The following is a 17,633-nucleotide window of genomic DNA, read 5'->3' as shown; positions in this document are numbered from 1 at the left end:
ACATGGCTGCAGATGGAGGATAGAAGAGGGGAGGCCAGTCATTTCCAGATTGCTTAAGGCAGCCCTGGTATTAAAGACCTGAGGAAGAGATTGTGCAGTAGGTGGTAGCAGTGTCAGGTGGTGGGGAGGATGTGTGTGCCCACCCGTGGCCACAGAGGAAACACCATGGGAGAACATTCTAGAAAGGCAACTGTAAATGAGTCACAGTTTTCCCTGTTGCTGTCTGGTGCAGAAATGTGGAGAGCTGCACGGGGCTGGGGAGAGTTACAGGGGTTGGGCTTAAGGCCCGTTCCTGTCCCTTCCATGTTAGTACACACTTGCCACTATAACAAAGAGTCCCCAGATCTCGACACACTAAGAGCCAATTTCTCATTCAGACCATAGTCCACGGTGGGAGGGGTCTTTGTTCGACAGAGCCACTCAGGGGCCCAGGCTTGCCCTCACCTGGGTTTCAGTGGCCCCCACTAGCTGCTGTGTGTCTGCTTGGCACCTGCAGGAAGACAGGGACATGGCTGTGGCCCTTGCCATTTCTGACCACCCTCCCCGGCCAGACAGAACTCAGTCATTCACACCACAAAACGCAGGGCAGGCTGGGAAGGTGGCCAACAGTGCCTATGACAAAGAAGGGAAGGGTGTGGGGCCATCCGGCCAATGTTGGCTGCACCTTCCTAGCTGTGTGGCCCCGGGTGAGTCACTTAACTTCTCTGGGCTTTCCTCGAAATGTCGTTGTGAAAGTAATTAAGAAAACCTATCAAGTACACTGAGACATTTTTTCTGCAGAGAAAGGCCCCTTGGCACTTGCACCCAGGCATAGGTGCCCAGCCAGGCACCCAGGCACTTGCACCCAGGCATAGGTGCCCATGTCTGCATCCCCTTTGAGACTTCTGTCCAGGACAGTGTGTCTGCCCCAGGAGGAGGCCAGTTGGTGGTCTGGCCTGGCCCTGCCCTGCCAACACCCTACATACATAGGTGCCCTGGGCACAAATGGCTACCCCAGGGCCTCTGCAAAAAATTGACTGGGGTCTCTGCCTGTGGCTGCTGTGAACATTACGTGGATGGCATGGGCTCCGTGCTCAGGGAGGGGCTGAGAGTGGCCTTCTAGGGCCTACCTGAGTACCATTCTCTGGAGGAGCCTCCCTTCTGGGTTCCTGTCTGGTGGCTGAGGGAGGTGCCTGTTCTTGGGGACTATGAGCCCAGAACAAGCCCGATGCCCCTCCTCCCCACAAACACTTTTCCTTTCTTCAGCTTGTTTAATCACAACAGCCTGGGGCGCCTGGGTAGCTTAGTCTGTTGAGCCTCGGACTTCAGCTCAGGTTGTGATCTCACAGTTCATGGGTTCGAGCCCCGCATCAGGCTCTGTGCTGACAGCTCGGAGTCTGGAGCCTGCTTCGGATTCTGTGTCTCCCTCTCTCTCTGCCCCTCTCCTCCTTGTGCTCTCTCTCTCTCTCTCTCTCAAAAATAAATAAATAAACATTTAAAAAATCACAACAGCCCGAGGAGGAGCATGGGTATTGGTGAGGAGGTGGCTGCCTCACAGGTTTAGTAACTTGCTCTGGTCACACAGCTAGTGAGGCCATCTGGGACCATGGTGGAGGAGGCTGGGGATAGGGGGTTGGAAGGGGAGGGCCTCTTGTTTGCGTTTGGTCAGTGGTGAATTAAGGCAAGCAGGAAAGTAAAGGGACATGTCCTTGGGGAAGTAGTGGTGAGGACAGATATGGGGGTTTGAGGTGAAGCATGAGCCTTCCTTCTCAGAGACAGGGGAGAGGAGTAGCTGGGAAGAAGGCAGGTGACTGAGGAGGGATGAAGGGGGGTCTCTGCAGGTGGGGTTGGCCATGCCAGCTCCAAATAAGTGGCTGGGAGGCTGAGGGCAGTGAGGAGAGCAGGGGGGCTTCTTGGAAGGTTTGGGAGGTGTGAGGCCCATCTACCAGGCAGCTGCCACCACAGCCACGGCTCAGCCACGTCAGTCATCTGTGGGGGCTGATGAGTGCCACGGGCTCCATCGCTCAGCAAGGGCCTTGTGGGAGGAGAGTGTTTGGGAGAACATTCTGGAGGCCTGAGGGTGCTGGCTATTCCTGACTAACGGCCTCCTCTGAGGACAGGAGAGCTATCCTTTACCCCTCACAGCATGCTCAGGTTCGGGTGGCTTCACCCAGCCTCCCCACAGGGGCCTGGCCTGGTAACTTTTCCCTCCATGTAGTGTCCTGCTGCCTTGCAGTACTGGAGCTCTCCCCTGGGTGGCGCCTCTCTCATGACCACCAGCCTCCTGTCCCCAGGGCCAGTGAGGCTCTCAGATGTGCCCTTCTCCCCTCACCAAGCCCCACCAGGAGACCTGGCTCCAGCTGGCCTGGGGCAGCCACAAGGCAGCCGGTGTCCTCCAAGCAGGCCAGCTGTGACCAGGGAGTCCCTCAGCCTCCATAGCACCTGACCACAGCTGGGTGGATGGTGGCAGGATGCCTGGCTTGGGACCGGCATCAGTCAGCTCCTGCGCAGACCCATTGTGGTTTCCTGCCTTGATCACTACAGAAGTACTTCCTGCACCAGGTGGCAGTGGTTAGTGTGCAGGGTAAGCAGTTAGCTGAAGGATGTCCCAGCACTGGGGCGTCTCAGTAAATCTTGGTGCTGTCCCATGAGAGGTGAGAGGGAGGGGTCCTCTGCACAGCTGTCAGTGTGCATGTGCACATATGTGTATGTGCATATGTGTGTGCTTGTACGTGTGTGCACACGTGTGTTTGGGGGACGTGCTAGCCTGGGCTCTGGCCTCCTCCTGGAGCTTAGTGACCCTGTCTTTCCTCCAGAACGAGAGGCCCCATGTGGCTAAGAAGCTACATTATGTTGTAGAATCGGCCTCTCTCACCCCCTTTTCTTTAGCCCCAGCTGTCTCCTAGGACATCCGTTTTTTGTTTTGTTTTAATTGTGATAAAATTATCATCTTTTAAAACACTGTTTATTTATTTTGAGAAAGAGAGAGGGAGGGAGAGAATCCCAAGCACACTCTACCCTGTTAGCACAGAGCCTAGAGGGGTTCGATCCCATGAACCATAGGATCATGACGTGAGCTGAAATCGAGTTGGACGCTTAAGCAACTGAGCCCCCCAGGAGCCCCTCGATTATAATCTTACCCATTTTCAAGTGCTCAGTACATTCACACAGTTGGGCAGCCAATCTCAAGAACTCTTCATCATGCAAAAGTGGAACTCTGCACCCACCAAACACTGACTTCTCATTCCTGCGCACCCCCCCCCCCCCCCCGGCTTCTGGAAGCCACCATTTTATCTTCTGCCTCTGTGAACTTGACTACTCCAGGTGCTTTATGGAAATAAGTGGGATCAGACAGCACTTGCCCTTTTGCAACTGGCCTATTTGACCCCCAGCATAATGTCCTCAGGGTTCATCCACCTCATAGCATGTGTCAGAATTTCATTCCTTTTTAGGACTGAATGATACTCCATTGTAGGAATAGACCCCATGTGGTCTTCCACTCATCCATCAATGGACATTGATGGGTTTGGGTTGCCTCCACCTTTTGACTGTAGTGACTCATGCTGCTCTAAACATGGGTGTGCAGGACTTCCATTTTTCCAGTCTATCTAGTTTCATTGTTGCCAGTACTGGGAGGCCCCCTGATCCATCTGTCTGGGGTGTCAGTCCATCTGTCTGTCAGTTCTAGGAACCAGGAAATGGAGCCACAACCACAGGGCATCCCTGTGGAGCTGGTGTCTGCAAGGCTGGTCCAGTTAGGGAATGGCATTTTCTGTCACCATTTCACAGAGGACTAAGGGACAGGGAGGTGAAGTAACTTGCCCTCCACACTCCCAGCTGGAGCAGAGCAGGGATTGGGCCTGAGGCCAGCTGTTGGGAAGAGCAGACCCACACTCCCACTGCCCACCTTCAGACGCTTGTATGCAGTGGGAGGGTGTCAGGGGGAGCGTGTGCATGGATTTGACAGCATTTATGAGCAGTGCAGGAGCCAGTAAGTTTGTATCTAGGGCCCAGGGCATTAGTAACCAATGTAAGTGCTCCTGAAGCCTTGATTAGGGCTTCAGTGGTGGGCCAGCCAGTCTCTCCTCTGACTAGGACTGCAGGGACCATTGTGCCTGCTGACAGTGGTGTGCCACACAGCCAAGTTCCCCTGAATCCTCTGGAAAAGTTTGCTGATATCTGAGTTAGTCTTGCACAAGTGCTTTTTCCATTTTCAGCTTCATTACACCCAGAGTACAGTGCATTAGTTTGCAGACAGGCCACGGATGACCCACTTAACACTGTTTCTAAACGGATCCTTCCTCTCTCTTTCCACACCACCATTCAAGAAATCAAGATGTCTCCCGCTGGGAGACACCAGCCTTCTCCCCCACGGAAGTGCACCCCGTGAAGTTGGAATGCCCCACACCCTGGTTCCTGTGGGCACCTCGTTTGGGAAGGCTGGGACCAGTGTGTGTGTGTGCATGTGTGTGCTTATGTGTGCACACGGCCTTCTCCTCAACACTTCCTGCTCCCCTTCTGTCCTCTCCATCTGCCTGACCCCCAGATTCCAGCCGGGGTCACCTGCCAGGGTTGGGATCCATCCTCCTGGCAACTCCCTCTGAGGGTGCAGAGCTGTTTTCTCCTCCCTCTTCACCTTCTGTCCTGAACCTCCGTGACTATGCAGGAAGCTGCCACCAGGGATTGAAGATTGCACCTTCTCTGGTGTGTCTCCTTCCCTGCTGTGGCCGGGAGCAAACTGGGTTCTTCTTGGTAAGGCTGGGAAGTGAACCAGGTCACCCCGAAGCACCTTCTTCAGGATCTTCAGAGAAACAGTTACAGTGGGGACAAAATGCCCTTAAATCATTTGGGAGGGGGGAGGAAAAGAATAGGAGTTACTCCTTAATTCTTGTATGGAGAATTTGGGCAGTCAGGCAGGCAGGGAGCTCCCCGTTTCTGGAAAATGGGTAGCCACGGCTCACCCTGCTTCTCTCCCTCTGCCTACCCCCTGGTTGAGCCTGGACTGTACCGAGTGCTCAGGTTCCAGTACTGTGACCAGCTCTGGGCAGGAGTCCAGTTGCCTGGGCAGTGGTGGCCTGGGACTATGACATCAGTCTGTATATATGTCCTCTACCAGAAAGACAGGGACCCTGAAGGTTGGGAGGGACCCACTTTTTAAGTTGGTTTAGAAAGGCCAACTTAACATTAGTGGCATTAGTGACAAGACAGGATCCACAAAACAAATGACAGATGGGAATCCTGCATGTGATGCCAGGGCCAGCCTGTGGTCAGTGGCCTTGTAAGCCTATGGTGGCCTTAAAAAGCTGCCATGCCAGGTCCTAAGGGAGAGAAGGGGAGGCAGGCAAGTGGGGGAGAGCTGTCCTGTTTAAGGGGACGGTCATTCCCCCCAGCAACCTTGGAAATCAGAGGCCCCAGCTGAATGAGCAGGACTGGCAAGGGATTGGATGAGGAGTTGGCCTGACACAGGCAGTGGTCCTTAGGATGAGGGCAGGGGGTGTGCACCACAAGGCATGGAGGAGAGTCTTGGGTCATGTCGAGCCTTGCTATGGAATGAAAAGAACAGTGAGTCAGGAAGAAGGGCTTGGCTGTCCCCCTGCATCTTCCACCACCTGTGGTTATGCCTCCTGCTGGCAGGCTGGCCCTTGACCTCTTAGGGTACTGACCAGAATGACCCTTCCTGACTCTGGGTTGGGGTTCCCTGCCTTTTCAAGTCTAAAGATGCCCAAAAAAGTCACAAAATCCTCAATGAGATGAGAACTGTTTTGGTAGTGTTTCCTGATTGAGGAAAGCAGACCGTGAGGATAAAGGGCCACCGTGAATTCCATGAGGCCTTTAGATGACGTGGGTGGCCCCTGGGCACTCTGGGGACGGGGTCCTGGCAGCCTAGGCCTCTGCTGCCTGGCTCACTCTCCAGCACGGGTGGTGGGGTGCAGCCTTCCAGGGCTTCTGAGATAATGCTGAGGAAGGGGCAGCTGAGGTCTAGGCAGTGCCAGCCGCAGTGCCTGTGGTCAGGTGCCAGGGTGGGGCAGGCAGGAGAGACCTCCGGTGGCCAGCGGGTTCTCAGGATGCCTCAGCTCCAGGGTCCCTGCTGTTGGACCTGCTTCTGCCCTTGCACTGGGTCCTTGGAAAGTGCGGTGGGGAGGCACCTGGTGTCCTCTCTGCCCCCGCCTGCCTCCGCATCTCCAGGACTTGGGCACTGCTCCTGTGGAGCCATCAGAGTGCAACTGGCCCCCCTCCTCTCCCTGAGCCAGCAGCTCCCATCTGGGACCTGCTGCCCTCTCTGCGTTGTCTGGGCGGGCGTCCACCTTTCTGATGCCACTGTCTTTAGTGAATCCACAAGTGGGTGCATTTCACAAAACTTAGGGCCCTCATCATTTCCCCCAGCTCTTTCTGTTTGTTGGCTCGTGAATGCATCCCCTCCTCTTGAGGTGGGAACAGTGATTTCTTCAGTTCAAAGAGGAGCAGAGTGTGGCTGGTGGAGAATCTTGTAGGATGTGCTTCAACTGCACACACTACCAGTACTCCACACTCCCCTGACCCAGGAACAGAGGCTCTGGGATGGCTGAGGGGGCAGGGCCACTGTAGGGAATCTGAGGGCCTGCAAGGGTCTCCCACAGGCCAAGCTGTTGACTTTATTGTTTTTAGCCTATTCCAAATCATAAATGTGCCCGTTGGTGAGTCAGCAGATTGCATACATAAGCAGTTGTCCTGTGGGTTTCTCTTTCTGCATGATTAATTTCCCTGCTTCCGTGTTTGGGGACAGCAGTGAGCTCCTTGTGGGCATGGTGAGGACTTGCATGCTGACCTGATGCGTGTCTGCTTAGATCTGCAGCCTCATGAGAGGGGGCATCGCAGAGCGAGGAGGCGTCCGAGTCGGCCACCGCATCATTGAGATCAACGGGCAGAGTGTGGTGGCCACAGCCCATGAGAAGATAGTCCAGGCTCTTTCTAACTCAGTTGGAGAGGTAAGGCCATGCCTGTCACTTTGCTGGAGTTAGAACCTGAGTCCAAGACCATCTGGGCCCTACATTTCCATGACTGACAGCTGTCCTGAGTGGGGTATGTGAGGTGCTCAGGAAAGCCACTGGTTCCCCCCCCGCCCCCGCCCAGGAATACCTGCCTTCTCAGGAGAGCCATCCTTGCTGGAATCTTGGAGTGTGTCTGTGCTAGTCATGTGCTTCCACCTTGACCTGTGTGACCCACCCCCTCTCTAGGGAGCCCTGGGCACCCACTGAGCTGCTGGGCTGGGCCTCTCACCCAGGGTGTACCTGTGACGAGGCTGAACAGCTGCATTTGGCTGTTCACTCTGGCTCTGTTTGTGCAGCCGACAGGAGGGCAAAGGTGGCTGATGCCTTTTCTAGAACTGGATGTGCATGCTCAGTCTGGGAGCTCTTCCTTCTGCAGGACCCCTGCCCTTCCAGGGCACGAGGCTCTGGCCACCCCGGAAGTGGGGTCACTGCTCCGCCTGCTTCCTGCCGTCTTCCCATCCACAGAGCAGGCCAGCTGTGGCTGATGCACCCTTTCCTGCTTCTCTGGCTTTAACCTTCCTCCTCTTCTACTTCTTTCTGGCATCGGAGCAATGCCAGCCTGAGGTGGACAAGGGTAGGAGGAGAGGGGCACAGTTTTCCTCAAGGAGTTCACAGGTGAACAGGGTAATTTGGGGTGAGAAGTGAGGTGCTCGGAGTATGTGAAACAGAAGGAGGCCTCACCCAGCACGAGTGTGTCTAGTGGGTCGGAAGAGGGGTCTGTTGCAAAGGGGCCTGTGCTGGGTGGGAGTTTGCATTTAATTCTGAGGGCTGTTGGGGGTCCCCCCCAGGGCTGAGCTGGGCAGAGCAGACTCAGGCTCTGTGGCCATGTGGGGAAGAGTGTGGCTTCCATTTTGGTAGCCACTGGGGGTGAAGCTTGGTCCCTGGGTGGATGCTGTTTCTGAGGGGGTTTCTGACCACAATTCCTGGGGTCTACTCTGTTTTTTGTGAAACTACCAGGCTGGGGAAGGAATCCTATTTTCCCATAGATTGATGGTGGCTGATGGCTGGCTCTCAAAAGGGAGAGGGGGCCAGGTTGGCACCATTAGTGTCCTTTTTTACAAAGGGCTTCCAAGGAAGGAAAATCTGATGTTTGAAATGGCCACCCCACTGGGGCGATCAGCCTCAACACCTATGAAGAAGCCAGTGGAGTGAAGGAGAAATGTTTTCAGCTCTTCAGACCTGAGATGAATTGATACTCAAAGAGGCACAAAAGCGGCCAAGGGTGTGGCTAGAAGACTGAAGTATCTGCCTGTGTTTTCCACCATCCCTGAACACATTTGGAAAATTAGTTCCTCGATAACAAGACTTGAGGTTTGGGGTGGGTTTCAGATTGAGGAATTACACAGAATATTCTTGTGGAAAAAGCCATGCTGGGGGTGCTGGGTGCACTAAAATCTAAATTGATCAAACATATCCTAGGGGCAGGGACAGGCAGGGGGCAGGTGACACTGTAAAAGCCATCTGCACAACTGGCTTCTCTGGGTTGGTCACCCAAGGGCCTGAGACCTGGTTGCTTGAGGAAGGGCGGCCCCCGGGAAGGCCACACCATGCACCGTCCCCCCCTGCCATAGGTTACCTCTTGCTGGGCACCCAGGAGGGTGAAGCTAGTGGCACCCGTGCCAGCCACACCTCCCAGAGCCCCAAGGCCTGAGCCTGGCACAGCCCTGGGCTGGCCCTGCTGGAGCAGAAACCACCTTTTCTGTGCATCCACTGGTCTCATTCTTCTTCCCAGTGCCCTCACAGGATTTGGGGGGATGTGCCCCACAAGGGCAGTCTCCCTGGGGGGCCATCTTGTGCCTTGCTTGTGCCCCCCGGGCCCCCTTGGATCCAGGGAGGGAGGCCAGGCCCCCAAAGGCTCATTTGCTAACTGAACCCCAAAGGATGGAGGGGCCCGAGGTCCCTGGCCCTCCTCCATATATTCTCAGACCCCAGAACCCTCACTTTTCCCTGGCTGCGTGGGAAGGGCTTCAGAGGCCTGGGAACCCCCCAGCCTGCCTCCAGCTGAGTGGGCAAATCATAGTCACAATTAAAAATCTGATTTTTTGCCCTTCTGCTGTCAGCTTGAGCTGCAGAAAAAACTAGCACTTGAGCTTGTGTGAAACCCTCTGAAGACCCGGATGGGGAGGTCCAGTAAGAGCATACAGTGTCAGGAAATGCTTTCTAAACCTCCATTGACGAGGTCATTTCTCCTGTACTCTGAAAGCTGGTACTTTGCACAGAAAACCCTCGGGGGGTTTCTGCAGCCAGCCAGTTGCTGGAGTGTTTGTTCTCACTTGATTGCATCAGGGGGAGGAGAGAGGCCTTCAAGGGGAGGGGAGAGCCGGGAGCAGCGAGAGTCTGTTCAGCCCCTGTCTCTCATTGACAGATCCACATGAAGACCATGCCTGCGGCTATGTTCAGGCTCCTCACGGGCCAGGAGACCCCGTTGTACATCTAGGCCCACCCAGCCTGCACCGCCCAGCCCACCTGGGTTCAGAGGAGCTGGAAGGCTGGACCCAGGACTTGACCCCTGACCCCACAGCCCACCCAAGGACACTGGCTTCTCTGAAGGGTGTGCCCTCACGACCCACTTCTTTTTTTTTTTTTTTTTTTTGGACAAAAAGGGGTATCTTTTCATCCAAGGAGAGTTGCAGGAACCAATCTGTGTAGAACAGTCAAGTGTTTTGCCGCATTCTGACCCGTTTCCTCACTGCGACGGACAAGGGTGTTTGTCTGTAGCTCTGTGTGGTGTGGAGTGTGTCTTTCCTCCCTGAAGCCGTGGAGAGCAGACGTGGGCGCTTGCGGACACGGCCCTGGAGGGGCCCCGCGAGGACAGCAAGCTCTGGGGGGCCAGTGGCCGTCCCTTCTGCCCCCCCCCCCCACCCGTCTGGGGGCCCGGGGTGCCTCGGGGGAGGGCACCCTGACAGTCCCGAACAGCCCCGAATGGGCCGATTCTGCCGCTGCGGCCGGCTCTCGGGGTGTGACTTGTAAGTGACGTCTGGGAACATGTGATTGTATTTAAAGAGGAGGGAGACGTTCCTGAGTTAAATAAAAGATGATGGCTACAACACAGAAACTCCATATTTATTTAGATAATCTCACGGTTTTGACTTTTACTTTGACAAGCCGTTCTTCAGACTCCAGGGTTTTCAGATGACCTGTCGCCACGCCTGCCGCTCCTGTCCTCCCCTCGAGGCCACCCCTTCCCCCTCAGACCCCACCTGCCGGGACACACTGGCTCCTTCTCCCAGGGACGGGGGGCACAGCTTCTGCCCTCTATTTAAAAATCTCTGTCTACACACACGCATTCACACACGAGCTCCCTCCCCCACCCCCCAAAACCAAAACCAAAACCACCCTGGGAATCTCGGCCCTTCCAGGGGCAGCCAGCGGTGAGCGCAGATCACTGGGCGAGCCAGGCGTCACCGCGAGAAGTATTACAGCGTGTGTAAATACGGTGAAACGTAGTCTAGTTCAGTTCCTTCGAGGTCAATGTTAACCGACGTCATTTTGTCTGGAAGTCTCTTTTTTTGGCCCAGGCCTTGAAGAATACACTGTGACTTAAGAAGCCTTACCATGCAGTAACTAAAGCTTTAGGATTACTGTATTCAAGGAGTGACCTGTGTGTTGCATGCAGCCGACCTTAGGAAGACTCGCTAATATCACTAATAAACTGAAGTCATAATAAAAAAGCTGTGTGCGTGGCTGGTTTGTCAACTGAGAAATGGATGCCCAGCTTCCCTCAACCTCAACACCTCACAGCACGGCTCTACAACAGTGCCATGTGCTGACGGCATCCCCTTCCAGGCCAGGGCCTCCGGGGGCCCTTTCCAGTGAGGTTGGAGAGGTAGGTGCTCCAGGCACCAGATGTCAGGCCGGGCTGGCCGTGCAGTGGCTACAGGGTCAGTGACGGAGACAGGTCACCAGGTCTGCTGGCCCACCCCAAGCCAGGGAGGACACGGGCTGCTAGTTTAATAAGGGAGAGAAGCCTTGTGCTTCTCTTGGTTTAAATTTCAGTGATCTCCAGAAGAGGTGAGTTGTGAGTACATGTGTGTATGGACCACCCATCCCAGTGGTGTCTGCTTACCTCTAGGGTCTTTTGTGGCCTGTCCCCTGGCATGGGGAGGCAGGGGTCAACATAGGCTTTGGTTAGAAGGCCTGGTGATGGGTGTTCCCCTGTTGATCTAGGGAACCTGGCCTTGTAGGACCCACCTCTGCTGACAAGCGATCTGCTCTCCATGCTGTGAGCTACTGATGAGGCTCTTCACATCTAGCCAGAAATGGCCCATGCCCTTGGAGCTGGAGGGAAAGGGCCTCAGCTCAGGAGAGCCAGGGGTATGTGGTTGTGTTGTCCAAGACAAGGCAGGGGAACAGACTCTGGGGAGGAAATCTGTGGGCAGATGACACGGGGGGTGGGGCACACGAATGGGCAGAAGGTTTTGATACACATTAAAAGTTCAGATTGAAAGAGATCTCTGAGCCAGTGGCATGCATTCCTCCTGGAACCCTCGGATGTCACATGCACAGATGGAGGGGCAGCTCTGGGCCAGCACTGGTGGTACCTATATGTGTGTAGTCACCTGCCCTCTGCCCCCTCACCCCTGCCCTTCTCTGGAAGGATATTGGGAGACACGGGAGGCCACGGATGCCTCACGCTCCCTGCTGCCTCCTCAAGATCCTGGCTTCAGAGGCACACATGGGCTCTCTGCCTCTGTCCCAATTAGATCCAGAGACACAGAGGCCAGAAATAGTTTTTATTAAAACACTGATCATTATGAAAACACCTTGAGGTACATTAAATAAATACAACCTTCAAGTTGTACAAACAGGTCTCCTGTGGCTTGAAAACAATTTCCTATAAATTCTGCCTAATAGCAGCATCTGTGAATCAATACAGCTGAGGGGGGGAGGGGAAACACATCCATCTGAAATAAGCTTTCTGTTACACGGTTTGTTACAAGCATTTAATTTGCATTGTCACCAGCTGAAGGAGACTAAGTCCTTGTGAAGGATGAGTCCCCACTTGTTTGCCACAGAGATGGGGTCCAGAGCTCCCCCCACCTCAGTGTTCTTTTGGCCCCCAGGCAAATGGCAGTGTCTGGACAGGCTGTGGCCCCACACCAAGCTGACCTCCTTTGGGTGGTGGGGAAAAGGCAGGGAGAGTGCCCAGGACCCAGGCCTTTGCAGGTGGGGGGTCCCATGCCTTAGCTTTCTGGCACAGCCCAAGCTCTTCCCTGGCCTGCTGATGCTTTAACAAGAGGGGTAGGAGAGGGTGCACCAGCGAGGGAAGGAAAACAGCTTTCCCCCTGGCCATGCACCCACATGGTCTGGGCTTGGGGCGCTTGCTGCTGGGGCTCTTGGCTCCCACATGCCGCTGAGCAGAGCAGGGTCTTGGGTACTGGAACTGGCGAGTCGGGTCCCTGGCTCATTCCTGGTGGCTCTAATTGGTATTCCTCTCTTCCCAGGACCTTTGCTGGAAGCCAAGACCCAGGGCCCCGCCAGAGCCCATGTGGGCCAGCTGGGGCCCTGAACGAATGGGCAGAAGGTTCTAGCTGAGTGGTATAAAATTGGGTACAGTTTCCTCAATTGCAAGATAGAGTTACTATGACAGCAAATGCAAAACTGAGCATGAAAGGATGAGAGAAGGGCAGAGCCCTTGAGAATGTCCAGGCCTCTGGACTTCGGGCCAGAGTGCCCACTTGTACCCACATGGAGACAGAGGCTGCAGCAAGAGACCCAGATGGCGGAGAAAACAGTGTCCCGCCGCAGGGAGGAGAAGCAAAAGCCACAGAACAGCAGGGCAGGCTCCCAGTGGCCGCTCACGCTCACGATGGCTGCATAATACTGATGCCCCAGCTCCAGCCCAGAGGTGGGAGCAGGAAGGAAAGGGGCTGGCCTCAGACTGCAGGCTTAGGGCTCGGCCCAGGGACACTGCTGTGTGCAGGCCGCCAGGCTCAAGTGTGGGCCCCCCACATGCAGGTGGAAACCCCTGCAGCTTGCTAGGCTCTGGCTCCCCACCCCAGAGACACTGAAAATGCCCTGAATTCAGAGGCCAGGGCGACAGCCATGGACGCTTTGCTGGCAGGCTCAGGGGAGACTTTGGAAAAACCATCAATTAACTGTACCTGTGAAGGGATTTGCTTTGAGGGACTTCAAGAGCCCTCAGCTGAGAAAAATTAGAGAAGGGATTTCCCATTTTATAGTCTGGATAAAGTGCTCATAATTCATCTCTGGGGTTTTCCGATGGAAACATTCCGGTTGGCATCAAAAGGCCTTGATGGGTATTTTTTCAGCTCTCTTGCCTCACCCAGAGGTGAGGGAGGCAATGGCCAAGACCATCACTGAAGCAGAGTGTTCGAAGCTGACTGTCCCTGCAGGCTTCCTGCACCTCAGTTCCTGGGGGCTCCAGGCGTCTGGGCTGCAGACCCTCCCTGCCCCTCCCTCCCCAGCTTCCAATCACAAGGACGTGCCCTCCGCACATTGGCTACAGTGGGGTGCAAGGCAGAGGACAGCATGCAGACCCCAGACTGCTGAACACCAAGCAGCAGTGGGCAGTTGTCGGGTCCTCCCCCCGCGCTCCACATGCCAGGCCCTTGGGCTCTTGGTTCAGACATGTCAGCTCTGGGCTGCCTTGTTCAATGCAGGCCACAGCTCAGGTGCTAGTGGCCACTGTTGTAGATGGCACAGATACAGGCATTCCCACTGCCGCAGAAAGTTCTTGAAGACAGTGCTGCTCCAGGGCCATTGTTGGGAAGTGGCAGCTGGTAATGTTGCCAGAACATGAGGGGCAGGGGGACCAAGAAAGTCAGAGATGCCCAAGCTGCCATTGCAGAGAGGCTGGGCCTGCCTACCCCATGTCCCCAGCTCAGTGTGTGTTTTATAGAAAGACATGACTTACAACCTGCAAGCTCCAATGCAGATGTGGCCACTGCCTGGCTGGGAAGGGACTGCTCTGGGTCATCAGAGACTTGCTTTCTCAAGAGGTGCACAGATCCTGGGACACAGGCCTCTTTCCCCAGACCTTCACCCATCCAGGCCATCCTGGGGAGGGCAGACACAGGGAAAACCCCCAAAGGGGGTCCCCAAAAGTATCTACAGAATAGGAGACCATGGACAGAGAGCCAGAGAGAAAGTGGGGAGGGCACCCCATGGAGGGAGGGTAGAGAGGGGAGGCCCAGGAGACTAGGTGATGGTGGGGCAGAGGTGGCGGGGGGTGGGGGGGAACGTGTCCAGGAAAGCTTCCTGTCGTACCGGCTTGCTGCCTGGAGGTGGCCTGGGCCACCGTGAGGCCCCCTATAATGATTTGTTCCCACAACAGCCCTGCTTCCTGCGGGCAGAGAGCTGGGCCTGGGCTGCCATCCGTGCTAGAATTACCCATTTTCTTTCCAGTCAGAACATGATAAAGGGTTGACTAGTGAGTGATACAAACCATAGAAGAAAATGGTCTCATTACTTGTCCTCCTCTATCCACTAAACACTCAACTAAATCAGAAGTGAGGGAGAATTTTGCTTTTTGATGGCCATGATTTTGAAGATGCTTAGTGTCTCCAGTTCCAGGTGCTACATGCCTGATAAAAACCCAAAGAGTTCACAATGGCCACGAGAGTCATTTCTCTGCATCACCGGAATAGGTAGGAGGTGTCATCCCCAAGAAAACAATGGACTGGATCCTCCGCAAGAGAGGGACAGCAGTTCCCCGTCTGAGCCACCCAGAGATACTCCTGGGCTTCAGCCCCTCCTTGCACGCACGGTGGCCTCCAGCAAGGACACTCTGGCCCAGGCCTGTCCGTGTCCATGTCAAGACCTATGACTGGTTCACACCTGGTCCAGAACATTGGCACTGAAGATGGCCTCGTCCACGTGGTGCTCATCGGATGTGACAGCCGGGCGAAAGGTGCCCACCACGTGCCGTACCTCGGGAGGGAGGGCACAGTTCGAGTGTTCCAAAAATTTAGCCACCAAAACCCTGGTGTCTGCATGGGCCTTGCCGTCCATTAATGAGTGTGGCTGCTCTTTGAAGACCGTCTGTAAGGCCTCTGGCTTTAACCGGTGGTCCGTTTTCCAGGGATCTAGCTGCCCAGGTGGCGAGAGCCGGTGCCGACAAGCACAGGAGGCCGTGGCGGAGTGAGATAGGGAAACTAAAAATCAAGGGAAAAGATAAAATCTGAAAACAACCAAAACAAAACAGAAGGCAGCTGTTAAATGAATTCTTTACAAAGCAAACACAAGGCTGCTTGAGACAAACTTTTTCCTGGGATTTCCATGGTCCTGGGCTGGCGCCCTAGGAGTGTCCTGTGTCCCTTCATCCCTGGTGTGGCCTGGCCCCTCTCAGCCCTGAGTTGAGCTGCTGTTAACCTAGAGGGCCCACAGCCCCCCTGGAGCTGAAGGACTGGGGATGGGACAGCAAAATGGGAAGTGGGCGGGGAGAGAAAGGCAGGTGCAGGGTAGGGATCCCCCTTCCTTTTGTCTCTCTGCCAGAATTTCTGAGCTCACAGGGCACTGACCCTTTTCAGCCTTCCCTCCCTCAATGACCTTTGCCCCTGTGGGTCCAATGGCATTAGAGACAGGTCTGCCTCAAGATCATAGCTGGGGGTGCCAGAGGGGCAATGAGAGCACCCCCCACCAGGTCAAGGGTGGACAGGAGCCACTTCAGATGCATCAAGGCCCTGCTCCTAGTACCCACAGGCCCAAGGCCAGGGGACCTGGAAGTAGCTCCAACAGGGCCCATGGCTGCTCTGGATAACCCAAGGAGCAGGCACTGGTCTGATGGTGCCTCCAGAGAAAGCCAGCCCTGGCCAGTCTCCTGTGACCAACTCACCAAGGACCAGATTAAGGCCTGACTTGCCCACAGCATGTGTCTGGTCACACAGAGGAAACACATTCTGGGTGGTCTGACCTATTTTTGATAGCAATGGAGCAAGCCTGATAATTAAGCATGAGAAACTGTAAAAAAAAAAACCCCAAAAAAACAAAAACAAAAAAAAACCCCTCACACATGAGGCCAATCTCCCCTCCAAAATAGCATCTCATAAATACAGTGAAACAAATGGCCGCATGCATGTTAAGTCAGTTATAGGCTCTAACATGTCCTCTTCAGAGAGAAGGGAAGGGAAGGCCGTCCTTTCAATGCCCACAGGGCTGCAGAGCCCATGCTCACGGGTGACAACGGGAAGGCTGGGCTCAGACAAAGCCCACCAGTCACTCCCCAGCCCCCCATCTCGCAGCAGGTGTCAAAGCGTTTTAGAAGAGTATCTCACCGGTCCCCAGAGCAGCCCTGGCCAGTCCTGCTTCAAGGTCCTGGCTGCAGGAGGGCGGATGCGAAGAGGTGTTGCCTTAATCAGAGAGAGAACTCCGGTAACACATGAAACGGAAAAAGGCATTCCCGGTAACACTATAATCACCCTCCCTCAGGTAAGAGATAGATTTTAGATGCTGGATAAGCAGAGGAAAACTCGTGAACTTACACAAACCCGTGCATGGATCACACAGGAGCAGCCCCACAGCTGGCATCTGCCACAGGGCAGGCAGTGTCCCCCGGCTGGGCACAGCACAGCAGCCAATGCCACAAGCAAACCCAGTGTATTTCATCAGAATGCCTCCCCTCCGCCCCATCCCATGTCTGAAGGTCCCCAGAGACCCCGGGGAGGCACATGCTTTTGACACGTAGAACAGTAACTGTCCTGTGGAGCTGCAAAGAGGCTGTGCCGACAGGGTGGTGTGGGGACGCAGAGAAGGCACTGTGACTCGTCTTCTCTCCATCCTCACCCCTAAAATGTAATGGTTTGTGGAGTCCAAATTTCCCTGAGGGGAGGATAGGCCAAAGGAAGCCATCAGGGGGCCACAGAGTAGACACTCCCCTAAACATGCACGTGTAATAGCCCTAGCAGGGAGGAGAGAAGGCTGAGCCTGGGTTCAGAGGAGCCCAGCACAGGGGAAGGAGGTGTGTGTGTGTGTGGGGGGGGGGTGCTTCAGGAGAAGAGTCTTACGGGATCTTGTCTAGTCAGCTGGTAACTGAATGTGGGAGGGGAGGTAGCAAGATAGAGGACTGCAGGCCAAAGAGCTTCCAGGTGCAAACTCTGACGTCTCCACCAGCAGGGCCCTGGTAGGCAATGACCTCCGTGGGTTCCTAGTTCCTTCCAGGGATACACTTTTCCTGGGGCATGGGTCTTGTCTATTTGGAGGTCAGCTGGCCCAACACCACTGAGTCCAGGCAGCCAGGGGGCCTCTTCAGGGTTCTTACAGTTTCATTGGACGAAGTGTGTAGTCCAATGGCCCTGCAGCCATGATACCCACTAGTCTCTACTGGCAAAGACACGTCTGTCCTCCCCCCTCAAAACCTAGCATCATGGGAGGAAGCGTGGGTTCTCCAACCTCAGGATACACAAGACCACCTGGGGAGCTGGTGTGAAGTGCAAATCCAGGAACTCTGATGCCATGTCCTGCAGCCCAGGGAAGGCACCGCTCAACTCAAGAGTCATGTGGGTGATTCTGACCCCAACTCCAAGCCACACACATGGAGTGCTGCCAAGGGTGCCCAGGAAATGCTACTGGAGACACACCACTTCTGCTGGGGGCAGCTCCAGCTAGAGGGCACCCCACCCACCTAGAGCCATCACTGAGACATAGACATACCTTATGTGGTCCTGG

The 17,633-nt window shown here is 55.1% G+C and overlaps 2 protein-coding genes across 10 annotated transcripts in view; one reads left to right on the top strand and one right to left on the bottom strand.

Moving 5' to 3' along the window:
* The window catches only part of APBA2 (amyloid beta precursor protein binding family A member 2), a 267,756-nt gene extending 257,078 nt beyond the window's left edge, over positions 1-10,678 (top strand). For all 6 annotated transcript variants that reach the window (XM_053888783.1, XM_053888784.1, XM_053888785.1 and 3 more), the window contains 2 exons: positions 6,804-6,944; positions 9,373-10,678. In XM_053888783.1, coding sequence (XP_053744758.1) covers positions 6,804-6,944; positions 9,373-9,444 — 213 coding nt within the window. In that variant the 3' untranslated portion in view covers positions 9,445-10,678. The remainder of the gene's footprint in view (positions 1-6,803; positions 6,945-9,372) is intronic.
* A 1,047-nt stretch (positions 10,679-11,725) lies between these two features.
* The window catches only part of ENTREP2 (endosomal transmembrane epsin interactor 2), a 456,009-nt gene continuing 450,101 nt past the window's right edge, over positions 11,726-17,633 (bottom strand). For 3 of the 4 annotated variants that reach the window (XM_019460056.2, XM_019460057.2, XM_019460058.2), the window contains 2 exons: positions 16,244-16,318; positions 11,726-15,124 (listed from right to left, as the gene is read on the bottom strand). In XM_019460056.2, coding sequence (XP_019315601.1) covers positions 14,802-15,124; positions 16,244-16,318 — 398 coding nt within the window. In that variant the 3' untranslated portion in view covers positions 11,726-14,801. Of the gene's footprint in view, positions 15,151-16,243; positions 16,319-17,633 lie in introns of all 4 variants that reach the window. The other variant, XM_019460059.2, reaches the window with a different exon arrangement.

Source organism: Panthera pardus, unplaced genomic scaffold, assembly GCF_024362965.1.
Source record: "Panthera pardus isolate Hobbes unplaced genomic scaffold, ASM2436296v1 HiC_scaffold_24, whole genome shotgun sequence".
In the NCBI taxonomy this organism is placed as follows: domain Eukaryota; kingdom Metazoa; phylum Chordata; class Mammalia; order Carnivora; family Felidae; genus Panthera; species Panthera pardus.
This window is presented reverse-complemented; position numbering and strand designations above follow the sequence as displayed.